Consider the following 16444-nt stretch of genomic DNA (forward strand, 5'->3'; position numbering starts at 1 on the left):
AGTAGTTACACAATTTTTTTTTTGTTGATTTAGTGACAAGCAATTTTATTATACAGGACAAGTTAATTTAAAACAATGTAAAGATTTTTGATTAGCCTTTATTACTTACTGTCAAGGTCTACCACTCCTCACCACGGTAGTTAGCAAAAAAAGATTACGCTTGAAAATTTTTAGGTCGAAGAGTCAATGAAGTTGTTCCACTCCCCTAAAAATTGATGGAGGTAACTGTGGCGATTTTCAATATGTCTAAGGTTAGGCTTAGGTACACAACTTAATAATTTAAAAGATATTTTATCGTATTCTTGAAATTATCAACAATCAGTAGTTTGATATGTTTTTTTATAAGAGAAAAGTTTCGAAACAGCCACATGCTAATGAAATGAATTATGCAACAACCATCTTATCAACTTTTAATTGCAAAATTGCATCAAGCTGTTATAAATAAAACTGATTTGTATCACCAAAACAATTTGATTGAAAGGCATCAATTCAACTGAATAACTGTTGTCCTTAAATTATTCAAAATGGTTGCTTTAAACAAGGGTGAAATACCAAGAGAAGAAATTATTGTCAAAGGTCAAAATGTATCCTTCTTAACACAGGATTGTAGCTTGGGCTCATTTATTTTAGACAAATTAAACAAATTTGAAGACAAAACAGCACAAGTATGTATTAAATTTGTTTCATAAACTTTATAATCTATTTAAAACAATTGTTCCGAAGCACTAAAACATTTTTTTTTTAAAGATATATTCTCTAACTGGGGAATCATACACTTTCCGTGAAATAAAAGACCGCAGCATTCGAGTAGCAAAACAATTACGGGCCCATGAAGTTCGCCTTGGAGACGTTATATCAATTTGTTCTTCTAATAATCCAACTTCTGCTTTGGCATTACTAGCTGGTACATACGTTGGTGCAGCAGTCAGCCCATTGGATCCTAGTCTAAATAAATGTAAGGCTTCTTTCAGATATGTAAGATAAGAAGACGTACACAAAAAACTAAATTCCACACACTAATCCATAAACTAAATTTATTTATTTTTTACTATTTTTTAGCTGATGTCAAACATTTAATGAATATTACTGATCCAAAAATTATCTTCACTGAAGAAGGTTGTCTTCAAATGATTGAAGAAGTTATCCAAGAATTGCATTTAACAACCGAAATAGTAGTCTTTGGTGACTCCGATAAACATACAACATTCTCACAATTTTTAAATTCTTCAATCGATGATGCAAATGATTTCGAACCAGTCAATTTCACTGACCCATATGATCATATTGCTTATTTAATGTCTTCAAGTGGTACTACAGGATTACCAAAGTGTGTGTCTATATCCCACGGAGCTATGATTTTTCAATTGCAACTAGTTATGTGAGTTATGCATTACCAGCATTTTTAGTAACAACCAAATTTACGAATGAGTCAATTTATGTCATCATGATGACACTAAAGAAGTACCCAAGTGACTAAAATTGGATAAACTCTTTTCCGGGCTGATAACCTTGGCAAAGATCGTTAATATTCTTCTCTGTGACAATTTATTTTCGTTTACAATTTTTGTCAAAATCGAATGTTATAGAACAAATTTTTTATTTGGAGTAAACAGTAAATATTTGCCAACAGTTTTGGATTTTTTGATCTTATAATTATGTCTGTGAAGGGAGTTATTTTGCCTTACAAAAAAAAAAACAAAGGTTTTCGTTTTCTTAAATGTATTGGCTTGTTATTCAAATATTTCAAGAGTAATCAACACTTCTAAAATTCAAAAATATGCCTTTTTAAACAGTTTTAAACTTATTAACAAAACATTTAAGCAAATATGTACCGTTGGCATCATAGACATGTTTTGATTAAAATTACACTACAATTTAACCTTTAATAAGCTGCTAAACATAATTGATCATCAAAAGCTTATATCTTCTTCAAATTTCGTACATTACATCAGCAAAATTAACTCTTTCGTAGCGTTTTACTTTACCCTGAGTGTTATTAAAATTTCGGAAATCATAAACAAATACTAATCAAAAATTTCAATGTAATAGGCTTGCTGGTTATCCATCAACTATGGTAATGTTAAATATGTCTTCCTTATTTTGGATAACGGGTGTATTCATAACTTTACTTACAATCACTATTGGTACAATTCGTATTTTAACACCACCATTTGAGCCGTTACATATTTTTCAAACAATTGAAAAATATAAGGTCAGTTGGATGGTACTTGGTGTAACATATTTTGCTCGAATGGTGACACATCCAAAAGTGGGCGATTACGACTTAAGGAGTCTTGATATGGTTGGCATAAGTGGTGCCAAAGCAAGCGAAAAACATTTAGCGGATGGAAAGATAGTATTTCCTAATTGTAGGTTAACTTCAAGTTATGGTATGACCGAAACAAGTGGAAATGTGTTTAAATTGAATTATGGAGTACCAAGTGCTTTAGGAATGTTAGTACCTGGTATGGAATGTAAGGTAAGAATCAAGTTATATTATTTAAAATTGGTGTCTGCAGATAGATACTGACTGTCTACTGTCTACTATAATTGTAAATAGTTTTTTACACAGAAAATCGAAAAAATAATTTTTGAATAACTATACGGAGTAATGTACTGTATATTTGTCTGTCTATGTTTTCGATATATCTGTATACGTTTTCAAGCCGTGATGGTCCACCAAAAACGAAAGCAAACAATTCGCAATTATTACTAATAAGAAATTGAGGATATCTATGAAGCATAAAATAGAAAGGTACACTAAGAGGAATGTAATCCAAATTTGGAATATTTCTATTTTACTAATGGAAAATATCTATTACAAACAAATTTTTTGAAATAGTAACTTTTATCAATAAATACAATATTTCATTTAATCGCTCAAGTAATCGACTTGGTTTTCAGACCTAAAATCCATATTCATCACAACTCGTTTTAATATGTTGTTTTATGAAAGCCTTTATACATATTTTTTGTAGATTGTTGATACGGAAAGTCGTGTATCTTTGGGTCCAAACCAAAAGGGTGAAATATGTTTCAGAGGAAAAGCGTTATTTTCTGGATATTATAAAAATCCTATAGCAACATTTGACGCAGTAGACAACGATGGTTGGTTGCACACAGGAGATCTTGGTTACTATGATGATAACGAATGTTTCTATGTTGAAGGTCGAATTAAAGAGCAATTTAAATGTAAAGGATGGCAGGTAATTAATTCATCAAGTCAAATTCACTTGACTTGATCCCTTTTATTTTGCAAAAGCATGAAGCGAACGTAGAATGACGGCTTGACTTTACAAAGAACCAAAATTACTTACATGCCCAAATGGACTGCCATTTTGAAGAGTTAATGAATTTCTGAAACCCTTTCTGATTGTAAATCTCAATCTTTAAAGCCAATTTATTCGTAGGCTTCGAATTTTGCTTAATTTAGAAAATTGGTAGTTACTGTGTTAATCAATTTTATTTATAGATTTATAATTTCCTATTTTTAGATTTCGCCCATAGAATTGGAATCAGTATTACTAAAACATCCAGCAATCAAAGAAGCTGCTATAATAGGTGTGCCACATAAAGTTGACGTTGCAAGAGCCAGAGCATTTATTGTAAAACGACAAAACTCAAATGCAACAGAAGAAGATATACTTTCTTATATGAAAGAACATGTAAATCCAAATAAACAAATCACCGGTGGTATTATATTTGTTGAGTCTTTACCAACTACACCGACTGGGAAAATTCAGAGAAGAGGTCTAGTGGAGCTAGCAAAACAGTATGCTACTGGTGATGAGGAATAAAGACTTAACACTCCATTTTATTGAAATTAAATTAATTTATATCAAATTAGAATATTAAGATATTTTTTAAATTTAAGATATGTTTTATAATTACTAAAACATTGTATTATATTGTTTTATTTAATTGTAATTCTCTAAGATAATGTTTATTTTAATTTATATTCATGTTAATGTAACATAAAACTGCAGTGATAAATTACAGGAAAAAGTATAAGAAAAGTACATAGTTACTCTTTGTATTTTGTTCTTACTAAAATTAAATTACTATAAGAATTTACTTTATGGATATCAATGCCACGCTTAAAAAAATGTGAACTCTGACTTTTTTCCATTCGCACCTTTTCACTACTCTTTGGAAATTTACGAGAACTTTAAATGCGGATTTTCACACCACAGCGACGTTTAAATGACATGGTGGTCCAAATAAAAATAAAAATAATTAATATACAACTCTCCGGTAGACTTTTACAGGAAAATTATTTCGACTGTATTTTAAGAACTATTTATATCTTACAGTTCCAGAGCGAATGTATTTTTTTTACACTCTCCCAAACACTCTTGTTGCTTACCTTGAGGTTTCCACATACTACCCTGAGGCTGTCCACCGCCTACCCCAGATTGGACCAATTGGCTCAATTGGACCCAAGACCCAACTGGCCTATGTTGCTCATTTACGAACTCAAACTCACTTTTTTCGGCCTGAGCACGTTATAAAAATTTCACTAAACCAAAAATTTTTTCAATGTATTTACAACGTGTACAGGTGACCAATGCAAACCACTTTTTCGGTATCCAGAACCTACCCCGCAGACGGTTTTGCGGGATCAAAAAATGGTATTTAAAATATTTTCCTGTGATGCAGGTTGCGTCATTTGCACTGGTGCTAAATGATTTTATTTTTTTAAACCCTAGTTTCCAGGAAGTATTTGAGAATTATTTATCGAACAGAATTTTTGCAAATAAACTCTTTTTATATGCTGCTGAGCTGCAGTTTCTCTACGAGGGAATGCTACTATTGGAACACTATTCGTCTTTGAAACGAGAATTACAAAGGATTTATATGCTTCAATTCAATGAAAGTTTTTGCACCATACCGTTCGAGAATAGAAAATATATCTTCGTTAATAAGTACTTCTTCTTGTTGATTCTCAATAAAAAAACTTAAAGTTGCATCACGTAATTTTATTGCAAGTTTTCACAAAATGATTTTCACCCTTTCTATAAAAATCTAATGTTGTATCCCATCCTGTAATTGCATTAATAAACAGAAGATGCTCCTATTTAATTTTTGGAAAATGATTTAAGCCTGTTTTTATATTGTTTTTTCCTGTAAATATATTTATTTAATAATGACGTTTTTATAAATAATATAAATAAATAATAATCATTAAGAACAGATAATTCTATCACCAGGAATAGTAAAAATATTATTTTCCTGAAAATGGATTTGTTATTTTTTTAACAATGTAAATAATTACTGAACCAGAAACAGCTCATTTTTCTATGAAACGACGAAAAAAATTTGTTTTACATAAATGTTATTATTATCACTTTCTTATAAATATTATCTATCTTCACTATATTGCAAAAAAAAAGCAGTTTTCTCCTGCTATTATTGTTTAAATAACATAATTTATTATTAACAAAGATCGAGGAAGACATCGTTGATAAAAAAATGTAAATAATATCAATTGAGATATTCATAAATATTGCAAAAAAATAATTTAAAAATAATTTTTCCCTTAAAAGCACTAAAAAATTATTTCCTGAAATTAGAATGTTTCTAATTTTGAGTAATATTAGAAAACACACATTTAGAAAAAACAATCAAAATCGGAGCTGTTGCTGAGACTATAGAAGATTGGAAGATTTTACATCTAAACAAGTGAAAGCAAACAATTGACTGAGTTAATTGTTGAAATACCATGTATAGACAGTGTTGATGACGCAATTGTTTGTTTTTTGACGCGAAGTAAATAAAGAAAGATATCCACTCTTAAGTAACCACACACACTTAACTGATATTCCCATATTAATACATACTATAAAATTTGCACCTAATAGCGTGTGGGTAAACGGTGATGTTTACAAGAAAATGTTAAAACAAAAGGTGTTTATTTTTTATAAGGAACATTTTTGACATTTAAACTATTGTTCTATCTCTAACGGTTTACAAGATGGGTCCTACGAACCCAAGACCTAATTGACCTATGTTGCTCATTTACGAACTCTACCTCACTTTTTACGTCCTAAGCACACTATAAAAATTTCAGCTTGATATCTCTTTTCGTTTTTGAGTAATCGTGATGACAGACGGACAGACGACAGACGACAGACAGACAGACAGACAGACATGGACTAATTAGGTGATTTTATGAACACCTATACCATAATTTTTTTCGTAGCATCAATATTTTTAAGCGTTACTAAACTTGGGACTAAACTTAATATACTATGTATATTTCATATATACATGGTATAAAAACTCAGTGAACAAGTATTTAATTAAGAAGATATTCGCAACTGCATACACCCAAAAAAAGAAAATTATAATAATAATAATAACATAATACCTGCTGACACTGCGCGTATGACCTTGGCAGTAAAACACGCAATGTGATCATAATTTAAAAAAAAGAAAAATAAGCATACAATTAGCTTCTTCGAATATTTTGATAATGTGAATTAAGTCAAGTACTTAGAATCTAAACTGCTCATTAGAAACAAAACGTATCTGATTATTGAGAGATTACATACCTAAAACGTCATAGCACTGACTGAACATGGTATAAATAAAACTCGATTGTGTTCAAATCAAGCAATTGACTAAAAATCAATCAATAATCAAATTTAATTGTTTGTTAATTTGATTTAAATCAGAACTAAGTTAATCAATACAAAAATGGTTGTTTTATCAACGGAACAAAAAACGGAAGATATTATTCTCAGAGGGCAGAATTTCCCAGTGAAACAAGATTGTAGTTTGGGAAAATTCATTTTGGATAAACTTACAAAACATGGAGACAAAATATCTCAAGTAAGTATTCTTTAAAACACAATTTTGTAATTCAAACTTTAAGAAATAAATATATTATCGAATCCTTACAAAAAAAATTTAAATTTTTAGATATACTCTTTAACTGGAGAATCATACACACACTTCGATATTAAAAAGCGTAGTATTCAAGTAGCAAAAGAATTACGTGGCCATGGAGTTGGATTAGGTGATGTTATTTCAATTTGCTCTGCAAATACTCCTACTTCCGCTTTGCCATTATTAGCTGGAACATATATTGGCGCAGCTATAAGTCCATTAGATCCCTCACTAAATAAATGTAAGTGCAAGTTGCTACAAAAAAGAAATTAAATACTAGTTTCATTATTATAATTTTGTTAATTGTTTTCTTAGTTGATATCAAACATTTGATGAACATAACTACTCCAAAAATTATCTTCACCGAAGAAAGTTGTCTTAAAATTATTGAGGAAGTTATCCAAGAATTGAGTTTATCAACGGAAATAGTGGTTTTTGGTGAATCCAACAAACATGCAACCTTCTCACAATTTTTAACTCCATCAATTGATGAAGATGATGATTTTGAACCAGTTAACTTCACAAATCCACAAGATCATATTGCATTTTTGATGTCTTCAAGTGGTACAACAGGTCTGCCAAAATGTGTATCTCTTTCTCATGCCGCTATACTCCTCCAATTACAGTTAGCTTTGTAAGTACTTCTCATATTTTAAAATTCGTTTTATAATCTGCAGAGTACTTAATTATTTATTCATCTACAGAGTTGCTCAATATCCAAATGATGTAACAGTGTTGAACATGTCCTCATTATTTTGGATCACCGGCGTATTAGTAACTTTAATTGCAATTGCAATTGGTGGAACTCGAATTTTAACACCACCATTTGAACCTGTACATACTTTGGAGACTATTGAAAAGTATAAGGTCCCATGGATTATTGTTGGAGTAACATTTTTTGCTCGAATGGTAACACATCCAAAAGCATCTGAATTTGATTTAAGTTGTGTTCAAGTAATGGGTATAAGTGGAGGCAAAGCAAGTGATCAACATTTAGTTGATGGCAAAAAAGTATTCCCTCGTGCTTTATTAACATCAAGTTATGGTTTAACCGAAACATCTGGAAATGTCTTCAAACTACATTATGGAAAGCCAACTGCTGTTGGGCATTTAGTTCCTGGTGTCGAGGCTAAGGTTGGTATTAAATTAGCTGAAGAGTTACATTTGTATACATTTGATTAATATGAGTTGTATACATTTGTTAACATTAACAATAATATTTTTGAAAACTAAGTTATTTTTTAATGTGTAGGTTCTTGATGTTGAAAGTGGCGCATCCCTAGGTCCAAATAAAAAAGGTGAACTATGCTTTAGAGGAAAATTATTGTTCTCTGGATATTACAAGAATGAAAAAGCAACCAATGAAGCAATTGATAAAGATGGTTGGTTACACACAGGAGATCTTGGTTACTACGATGATGAAGAATGCTTTTATGTTGACGGACGCATTAAAGAACAATTCAAATGTAAAGGATGGCAGGTAATTGTCCTTTTTAATAAAATTAAGTTAACGTCAAATATCGTAGTTGGTTTTATTTATCAAACATTTTCTATTTCTAGATATCACCTTTAGAATTGGAATCAGTATTGTTAGAACATCCAGCAATCAAAGAAGCTGCTGTATTAGGAGTACCACACAAAGTTGACGTTGCACGACCAAAGGCATTTATTGTAAGACGACAAAACTCAGAGGCAACAGTAGAAGAAATACATTCATACATGAAAGAACGCATGAATCCAAATAAGCAAATTACCGGCGGTATTATATTTGTTGAGTCTTTACCAACTACACCAACTGGAAAAATTCAAAGAAGAGCTTTAGTAGAATTAGCAAAACAATATTTAGCGAGTAATGATGAATAAAGACGTAATTCCAAATTAGGTTAATATAAAACAAATTAATTTATATCACATTATTTGCTTCTAGGTTGTATTTAATATTTTTAAAGATACCTTAAATTTAAAAACATTTTTATACTTTTGATTTAATTATTTAAAAAATTATTTTAAGTACTTTGTAAATAATTTATAATTAAATTAATATTTAAGTCGTTATATCGTTAAATTACAGTGATAAATATTTTATTGTATATATCTTTAATATTTTTTTGTACATAGTTATGTTTTAAGGAAATTGAAATTTATTGCTTAATTGTATTTTATAATAAATCTATTTATTATTTATTTAAAAATTTTGTTTTAATTTTGACAATTCAGCCGAATTAATTTGCTGGTATCACTGAGCAGGATCGAATTGTTGGTCTTCGAATTCAGTTATTTCATTTTGGATAGCTCTATAGTACAAAACAAAACTAAAAACACGTATTTTTGAGATTTGGAAATCAACGTTCAGATCTATGAAATATTTTGGAGTAAGGGTCTTGGGGAGTGTTTGAGTAATATTCGACTACGGAGAAAAGTTACTCAATACTAGTGATGGACAAAATTAATCTCAATCTTGCAGTCTGGATCTTGGTCATTTTTCAAATTTTCAAAACAATTTTTCTTGGCAAGTTCAAGACCAACATAGCACCACTTTGACAAGATCAATACCAAGACCCTATCTATATGAATTAAGATTAAGACCAAGACCCACCTCTGAAAGGCCAAGATTCATAACCAGACATTTCCAAACTTATATATATATATATAATAAAAGTAAAGTAAAAACAGACTGGTTGATGCAAAATCAAAAACTCGATTAACCAAGGCCAAGACTTAATTTTTAATGATAATTTTTAGATTAAGAGATAATTTTTGCAAGATCAAGAATGAACTCTGCAAGACCAAGATTTGATTCTGCAAAATCAAGACATATTTTATCAAGGCCAAGGCAAAAACTAATAATGTAAGATCAATATCAAGATTCAACCGTCAAGTGCAAGAGATAACTATAGCCTTGATCTCGCTCATCACACTAATTATATTTTTTTAAATCTATTCTTCGGGATCCTGTACAATTAAATGAACATAAAATTTTCACCGGAAAATTTTACCTTCCTATCGAGAATTAAATCGAGGGGTGCAATTAAAATTTTAAAGGGCTTATTGAAATTGTCAAATTAAATTGTCCAATAAATTTACCCCTCAGGGAAATATTACCCAAAATATATCCTGTAGGCGTGTATTTTTACTTACATTAAAACTCTGTTCTTCATGTCTGAAAATTTTATGGATTTGTATTCTGAAACAGGTTTTTTTTCTGTTAAGTTTTATGAACAAAAATTTTCTCATCTCTCAGTTTTCTTTTTTAAACTAAACAAAAACAAACATACATTTTTGAATAAAAAAATAATTTGCCTATTTGTTATCGTGTTTGGTTTACACAAAAAACTCTTTTCAAAGTATTATCGAAGATAATAAATGAGAACTCTAGGATATGTCGAAATAAATTTCGATTTTTGCCCCAATTTCCTAGATCAGTTTTTCGTATTTTCAAAATACGTATTTTTGACTACCAAGTAGTCATCATCAGTAAGAGTTAGCTAGTGAATGTTACTCTTTGCTAATTTGGTGGCGGACTGCACGTGCAAGTCCAAAATTAGCAAAGAGTAACATTCACTAGCTAATTCTTACTGATGATGACTACTTGGTAGTCAAAAATACGTATTTTGAAAATACGAAAAACTGATCTAGGAAATTGGGGCAAAAATCGAAATTTATTTCTTTTCAAAGTGCAGATTAAAAAATTTTTTATGACAAATTTTCCTACAAATAGTCTTTTATCTTATATTCAAATACTTAAATTTTTTTAAAGAAAAAGAATCAGCTTATTGGTGCATTTATTAAGTTTCTCATACAGTAATTACTCTTTAAGCCCTAAGCAAATGGTGATGGGAGTGATTAAAACTTTTTAGCTACTGAATCAAAAAATTCACGGCACGTGTTTCAAATTAGCTGACGGCGATCCAAATTTAATCGTTTTTTCACGGAGATATTGAATGTTTTGTAAATACTGAATATACCAATAATTTATACAATACAGATATTGAAATTATTGTTAATACGGAAAATAATACTCAGCAAATTTTTAAATGAGCTTGGTTAGGAGGTATATTCATTTTATAATTTTTTTGAGCGCTAATTTGTGGAATTCTATGATAAAATAATTGTATTTACAAAATTATTTAGTTTTATTTATTTGGTTAGACTATGAAATCTATGAAATCTGAAAATCGCACGACAGTATCATATATTGCGAAAGACCGGTTTTCAAAAATTCTAACATCTGATATCATTTTCTTAGATCAAAAACACATGTACCTTTATTAATATTCGATTTGAAATCTACTAGCAACAATAAGATTTTTATTAAAATTTCAAAGACATCGTTTGAAAATATGGAAATAAAAGGAATAAGTTAATGCCAATGTCCATAAAATTTGGTGAGCATTCCGATCAATCCGAATTTTAATTTTTGTGTAGTACATAAGTAACCATAAATTTTTTAATACGAACCTAAATGAAATAAATTATGCAAAATTCCGGTTTGTTTGGAAAGATGTTGCGCATAAATATAGTAGCATTTAATTGAGAGTTTTATTTGAAAAGAATAATTTGAAGAAGAGGTTTCGATCATGCCAAAATTTTTGTCCCTTAAATGATTTCGGGCCTGCTTTAAAAATTATAAACCAAACTAGCTTCTACCCGCGTCTTTGCTTCTAATTTCGCAATTTTTTTCTCTTTAAACTATGAGATACAATTTTTTATTCAAAATTATGTTATTCGATTTTGCTAATAATAGTACTTATTATAAGCTTCATAATTGTCATAACAGTGGAAGCTTGCCTGTTACAGAAATAGCGACATTGCGTTTAACTAGGAAAATGATGTCCAATCTTTCTTTGAAAATCAAATCAAAACAAGCAATTCGTGTATACCTATAATCGATATATCTTGGAAGTGCCATAAAGAATGTGATTTCGAAGACAAATATATTCCTTCTCGTCCGTATGATTAAAATAATAAATTTTTTTAATCATACGGACGAGGTCTTAGGTCTTACAAACAGAAAAAAGATTTCGTATAAATTAAAAATCTCAATGAAATAATAAACTTTTTTTTTCTAAAATAATTTTTTTTTAATGTTTTGAACCAAAGTGTTCATTTTATTAACTTGCAATAAGATTTTCAAAACTTCCAATAGAAACCTTATTTTTAATTTAAAATGATGAAACTAACTCATATTCAATGCTCAAGGGTCGATTTTGGTCAACAATGGCATACCTTATAAAACTATAAATGACTTTGTCAGTCTATTACTTCGAAACGATCGATTTTACGATATTACGACTAGAAACCTTCCATAAAATATTAAATTCCCTACAACATTATGCCATTAGATTACCTGAAAAAATATGAAAATATAGTTTGCAGGAATGAACAATTTGAAAACAATTATTTTCCTGTGTTATAACAGGAACACGCAGAAATATTTTCCGGTGTTGTTATTACAGATTACATAGGAAAACGATTTCATTAAATTATTAATTCCCACCAACTTTGTAGCCATATTCATATTTTTACAAGAAATCTATTGATATAATTATGAACTTTCTTTTCACAAAGGAATATTCTTCGAAAATAAAACTATTCTATGTCACTCTTCGGATCTCCAGAAACTGTGCACAAAAATCACATCAACCATTTCGAATTTCGGTGTAATAGAACGACAACCAAATAAACAAACTAACTTTTAGAAATACTAATTTAAATCGAATATATTAACGGACAAAAGTCACTATTATTTTATACTCTGCCATTGTTAACATATATCTATCTTCCACTTGCTTTTAAAAAATTCAAAATCTAAATGAAAAGAAAAATAGTATTTGCACGTCCGAATTTTTTGATAAATTGATTATGTCAGATTCTTAATCCATCATTAGCAACACAAAAGTATCGATTAAATTATTAGAGATTACAAAAACGTCACCAATTTTAAATTGGTATAAATAAAACTGATTTTTGTGTGTTTGAATCAATCGAGTGACGTGAAAGTCAATCATTATTAAGTTTAGTGATTATTAATTATTTTAATTATTTATTAATTTCATTTAAATTAATACAAATTTAATTAATAAAAAATGGTTGTTTTATCAACGGAACAAAAACCGGAAGAAATCATTCTTAAAGGACAAAATTTCCCAGTGAAACAAGATTGTAGTGTGGGAAAATTTATTTTAGACAAACTAACAAAACATGGAGACAAAATATCACAAGTAAGTTTTTTTATAAATCAAATTTTTATTATGTAACTTTTAAGGGAACTGGTATTTATCAAGCTGTAGTAAATATTATAAAATTATTTCTTACAAAAGCTGTGTCATTTGTAGAGAAACATTTGTAGGATTTCAAGGTGATTCATTTTATTTTTCATTTGAGGCATAGATTTAAATTTTTCATTTGAGAAAAATATCAAATTCATTCAGAATAAATTTTAAGCATATTTCTTCAAATTTTGTTTTTGTTAGTAAAACAAATAACATAAAACGTTTATCTTTGTTTTATTATGCCTCTAAAATATTTTGAATTCGCTTTTTAACTTTTGTTCATGACAGTCGAAATGTAATTTCAAAGTTTTGAAAAAATCGAAGAAACTCAATGAAATTTTCCCTAAACGTATCGGCGAAAACAAATTATATCAATGTCTGCATAATTTGCCGGTTTTCTGTATTAAAAACCAAAAAATTCTGCATAATTTGCCAGTTTTTCTGTAATAAAAACCAAAAAATTAAAGCCTTGAAAAGAAAAAACATATTTTGTTTAATACTATAAGTGAATCGTTGTATGAAAATTCTCTTCTATAGAAAATTCTCCTAATTGACTTCGGGTATGTATTCATTTCCCTATTTCATATGACGCAACTGTTTAAAAGACCGACAGTCCTTTGAATTAGAACACCTTAAAGACCCGTGAAAAAATGTTTTGATAAACCTTAAAAAAAGCGGAGATTAACCCTTCATATCAGACCTGATATGATAATTTGCCAGATCTGACAATATATAACCTGACATGAAAATCTGTCAGATTTAGACTGATATGGACAGGTCAGATTATACTTATATATACACAGCTTAGATTTCCACTTTCCACTAAGTTTTGAAGTTTAGTAGAAAAGTATAAAATTTACAATGATGTTTAATTTTAGATATACTCCTTAACTGGAGAAACAGCCACACACTTTGACATAAGAAAGCGCAGTATTCAAGTAGCAAAAGAATTACGTGGCCATGGAGTTGGATTGGATGATGTTATTTCAATTTGTTCTGCAAATACTCCTACTTCTGCCTTACCGTTATTAGCTGGATTGCTCATTGGTGCAACAGTAAGTCCATTGGATCCATCTCTAAATAAATGTAAGTGTCAAGCTAACAATTAATGGAACTGGAAGAACTTTAAAATTTATTTCTTTATTTAATTTTTAATTTATTTTCTTAGTTGATATCAAACATTTAATGAACATCACAACTCCAAAAATTATCTTCACCGAGCAAAGTTGCCTAAAAATTATTGAAGAAGTTATTGAAGAATTACGTTTATCTACGGAAATCGTAGTTTTTGGCAACTCCAACAAATACGCAACTTTCTCACAATTTTTAACTCCATCAATTGATGAGGATGATGATTTTGAACCAGTTAACTTCACAAATCCACAAGATCATATTGCACTTTTAATGTCCTCGAGTGGCACAACAGGCTTGCCGAAATGTGTATCGATATCTCATGCTTCTGTACTGTTCCAATTACAGTTAGCTTTGTAAGTACTTCTTATAAAACAAAACCGTTTTGCAGGTCTGTATTATAATTACTAAATTTTTCTTTTTATTACAGAGTTGCTCAATATCCAAATAATGTAACAGTCTTAAATATGTCCTCGTTATTCTGGATCACCGGTGTATTGGTAACTCTAGTTGTAATTACAATTGGTGGAACTCGAATTTTAACACCACCATTTGAACCTGAACATACTTTGAAGACTATTGAAAAGTATAAGGTCCCATGGATGATTGTTGGGGTGACCTTTTTTGCTCGAATGGTGTCACATCCAAAAGCGTGTGATTTCGATTTTAGTTGTGTTCAAATGGTCGGTATTAGCGGTGGTAAAGCAACTGAACAACACTTAGTTGACGGCAGAAAAGTATTTCCTCGTGCATTATTAACCTCAGGTTATGGTTTAACTGAAACAACTGGAGGTGTTTTCAAATTATATTACGGAAAGCCAACTGCTGTTGGACATTTAGTTCCTGGTGTTGAAGCTAAGGTAAGCAAAAAGTTATTCGATAGATTTGATAGTTGACAGTTTGTTTTTCTGAAATAGTACTCGTCTTGCGTTCAAACATACTTTAAAAGTATAGCCAATCCATTTTAAACAAAATTTAACACCTATAACAGATAGACATACAGAAAAATCACGTTGAATTTGACGTTAAATTTGAAGCTTTAATTATTTTAATGTGTAGGTTCTTGATGTGGAAAATGGCGTGTCTTTAGGGCCCAATAAAAAAGGAGAATTATGCTTTAGAGGAAAATGTTTATTTTCTGGTTATTACAAGAATGAAAAAGCAACCAATGAAGCAATTGATAAAGATGGTTGGTTACACACAGGAGATCTTGGTTACTACGATGATGAAGAATGCTTTTATGTTGATGGTCGCATTAAAGAACAGTTTAAATGTAAAGGATGGCAGGTAAATGATATTTTCAATTCAATCTCATAAATGTAAAATATCGTAATTAGAATTATATTTAATAATCTTGTTCATTTTCCAGATATCACCTTTAGAATTGGAATCAGTGCTGTTAGAACATCCAGCAATCGTAGAAGCTGCTGTTTTAGGAGTACCACATAAAATTGACGTTGCGCGACCAAAAGCATTTATTGTAAAACGACAAAACTCAGAGGCAACAGTAGAAGAAATACATTCATATATGAAAGAACGTATGAATCCAAATAAACAAATCACCGGTGGAATTGTATTTGTTGATACTTTGCCAACTACACCCACTGGAAAAATTCAAAGAAGAGCTTTGGTAGAATTAGCAAAGAAGTATTTAACGGATGATGAATAAAAATTTAACACTTAATTAGGATAAAATTAAAACTATTTAATTTGTATCAAATTAGACTGTTAAACGATTTTAATATTCATAGAGGTACCTTGAATATTAAAACCGCTTCTTATTTTTTATTTAATTAATTATTTATAGCATTATTAATATAATTACTTAGTTTATTTATTAAGTTGTATAATTAATAAGTTTATTTAATTTATTTTTATACCGTTTTAATGTAAAATTACAGTGATTAAAATTTTCTACCTATTCATATTTGTTGTCAAAAATTTAAATTATTATCATTTGTACATAAGATAACAAAATAAATATTAGAACTATTAAATCTTTATAATAATTTAATACTCTCTGTTTTTTAATACTCTCTTTATTTTTGCATGTGTCTAGAACTAGAAATTTATATTTAGGAAATATTTACAAGCATTTAATTTTTAATAATTAATTATATCATATAATATGCATATTATAAATAATATAT

The 16444-nt window shown here is 29.4% G+C and overlaps 2 protein-coding genes across 4 annotated transcripts; both read left to right on the plus strand.

Moving 5' to 3' along the window:
* The first annotated feature begins 484 nt into the window (after positions 1 to 484).
* Positions 485 to 3806, plus strand: LOC123295137 (luciferin 4-monooxygenase-like). Its single transcript, XM_044876366.1, has 6 exons — positions 485 to 665; positions 748 to 955; positions 1060 to 1378; positions 2050 to 2479; positions 2979 to 3206; positions 3495 to 3806. Exons 1-6 carry the CDS (start codon positions 525 to 527, stop codon positions 3795 to 3797), a joined length of 1629 nt encoding a protein of 542 aa, XP_044732301.1. The 5' UTR covers positions 485 to 524; the 3' UTR covers positions 3798 to 3806.
* A 2825-nt stretch (positions 3807 to 6631) lies between these two features.
* Positions 6632 to 16096, plus strand: LOC123295138 (4-coumarate--CoA ligase 1-like). Of its 3 annotated transcripts, none has more exons than XM_044876369.1 (6): positions 6632 to 6834; positions 6925 to 7132; positions 7207 to 7525; positions 7596 to 8025; positions 8144 to 8371; positions 15664 to 16095. In XM_044876369.1, the coding sequence occupies exons 1-6, from the start codon at positions 6700 to 6702 to the stop codon at positions 15961 to 15963; spliced, it is 1620 nt and encodes a 539-aa protein (XP_044732304.1). In that variant the 5' UTR covers positions 6632 to 6699; the 3' UTR covers positions 15964 to 16095. The 3 variants fall into 3 exon arrangements, with proteins under 3 accessions (XP_044732304.1, XP_044732302.1, XP_044732303.1); XM_044876367.1 differs by lacking the exon at positions 15664 to 16095 and adding an exon at positions 8452 to 8816; XM_044876368.1 differs by lacking the exons at positions 6632 to 6834; positions 6925 to 7132; positions 7207 to 7525; positions 7596 to 8025; positions 8144 to 8371 and adding exons at positions 12900 to 13112; positions 14042 to 14249; positions 14332 to 14650; positions 14725 to 15154; positions 15354 to 15581 and having other exon boundaries at positions 15664 to 16096.
* Positions 16097 to 16444: the final 348 nt, after the last annotated feature.

Source organism: Chrysoperla carnea, chromosome 3, assembly GCF_905475395.1.
Source record: "Chrysoperla carnea chromosome 3, inChrCarn1.1, whole genome shotgun sequence".
NCBI lineage: Eukaryota > Metazoa > Arthropoda > Insecta > Neuroptera > Chrysopidae > Chrysoperla > Chrysoperla carnea.

Bases quoted from the DNA above. Each gene is read 5' to 3' on its own strand.
- LOC123295137 (XM_044876366.1), top strand. From the start codon at position 525: ATGGTTGCTTTAAACAAGGGTGAAATACCAAGAGAAGAAATTATTGTC. The intron at 666-747 runs GTATGTATTAAA...TTTTTTTTAAAG, and splicing joins TTGAAGACAAAACAGCACAA to ATATATTCTCTAACTGGGGA. The intron at 1,379-2,049 runs GTGAGTTATGCA...TCAATGTAATAG, and splicing joins TTTCAATTGCAACTAGTTAT to GCTTGCTGGTTATCCATCAA.
- LOC123295138 (XM_044876367.1), top strand. From the start codon at position 6,700: ATGGTTGTTTTATCAACGGAACAAAAAACGGAAGATATTATTCTCAGA. The intron at 6,835-6,924 runs GTAAGTATTCTT...TTAAATTTTTAG, and splicing joins ATGGAGACAAAATATCTCAA to ATATACTCTTTAACTGGAGA. The intron at 7,133-7,206 runs GTAAGTGCAAGT...TTGTTTTCTTAG, and splicing joins AGATCCCTCACTAAATAAAT to TTGATATCAAACATTTGATG.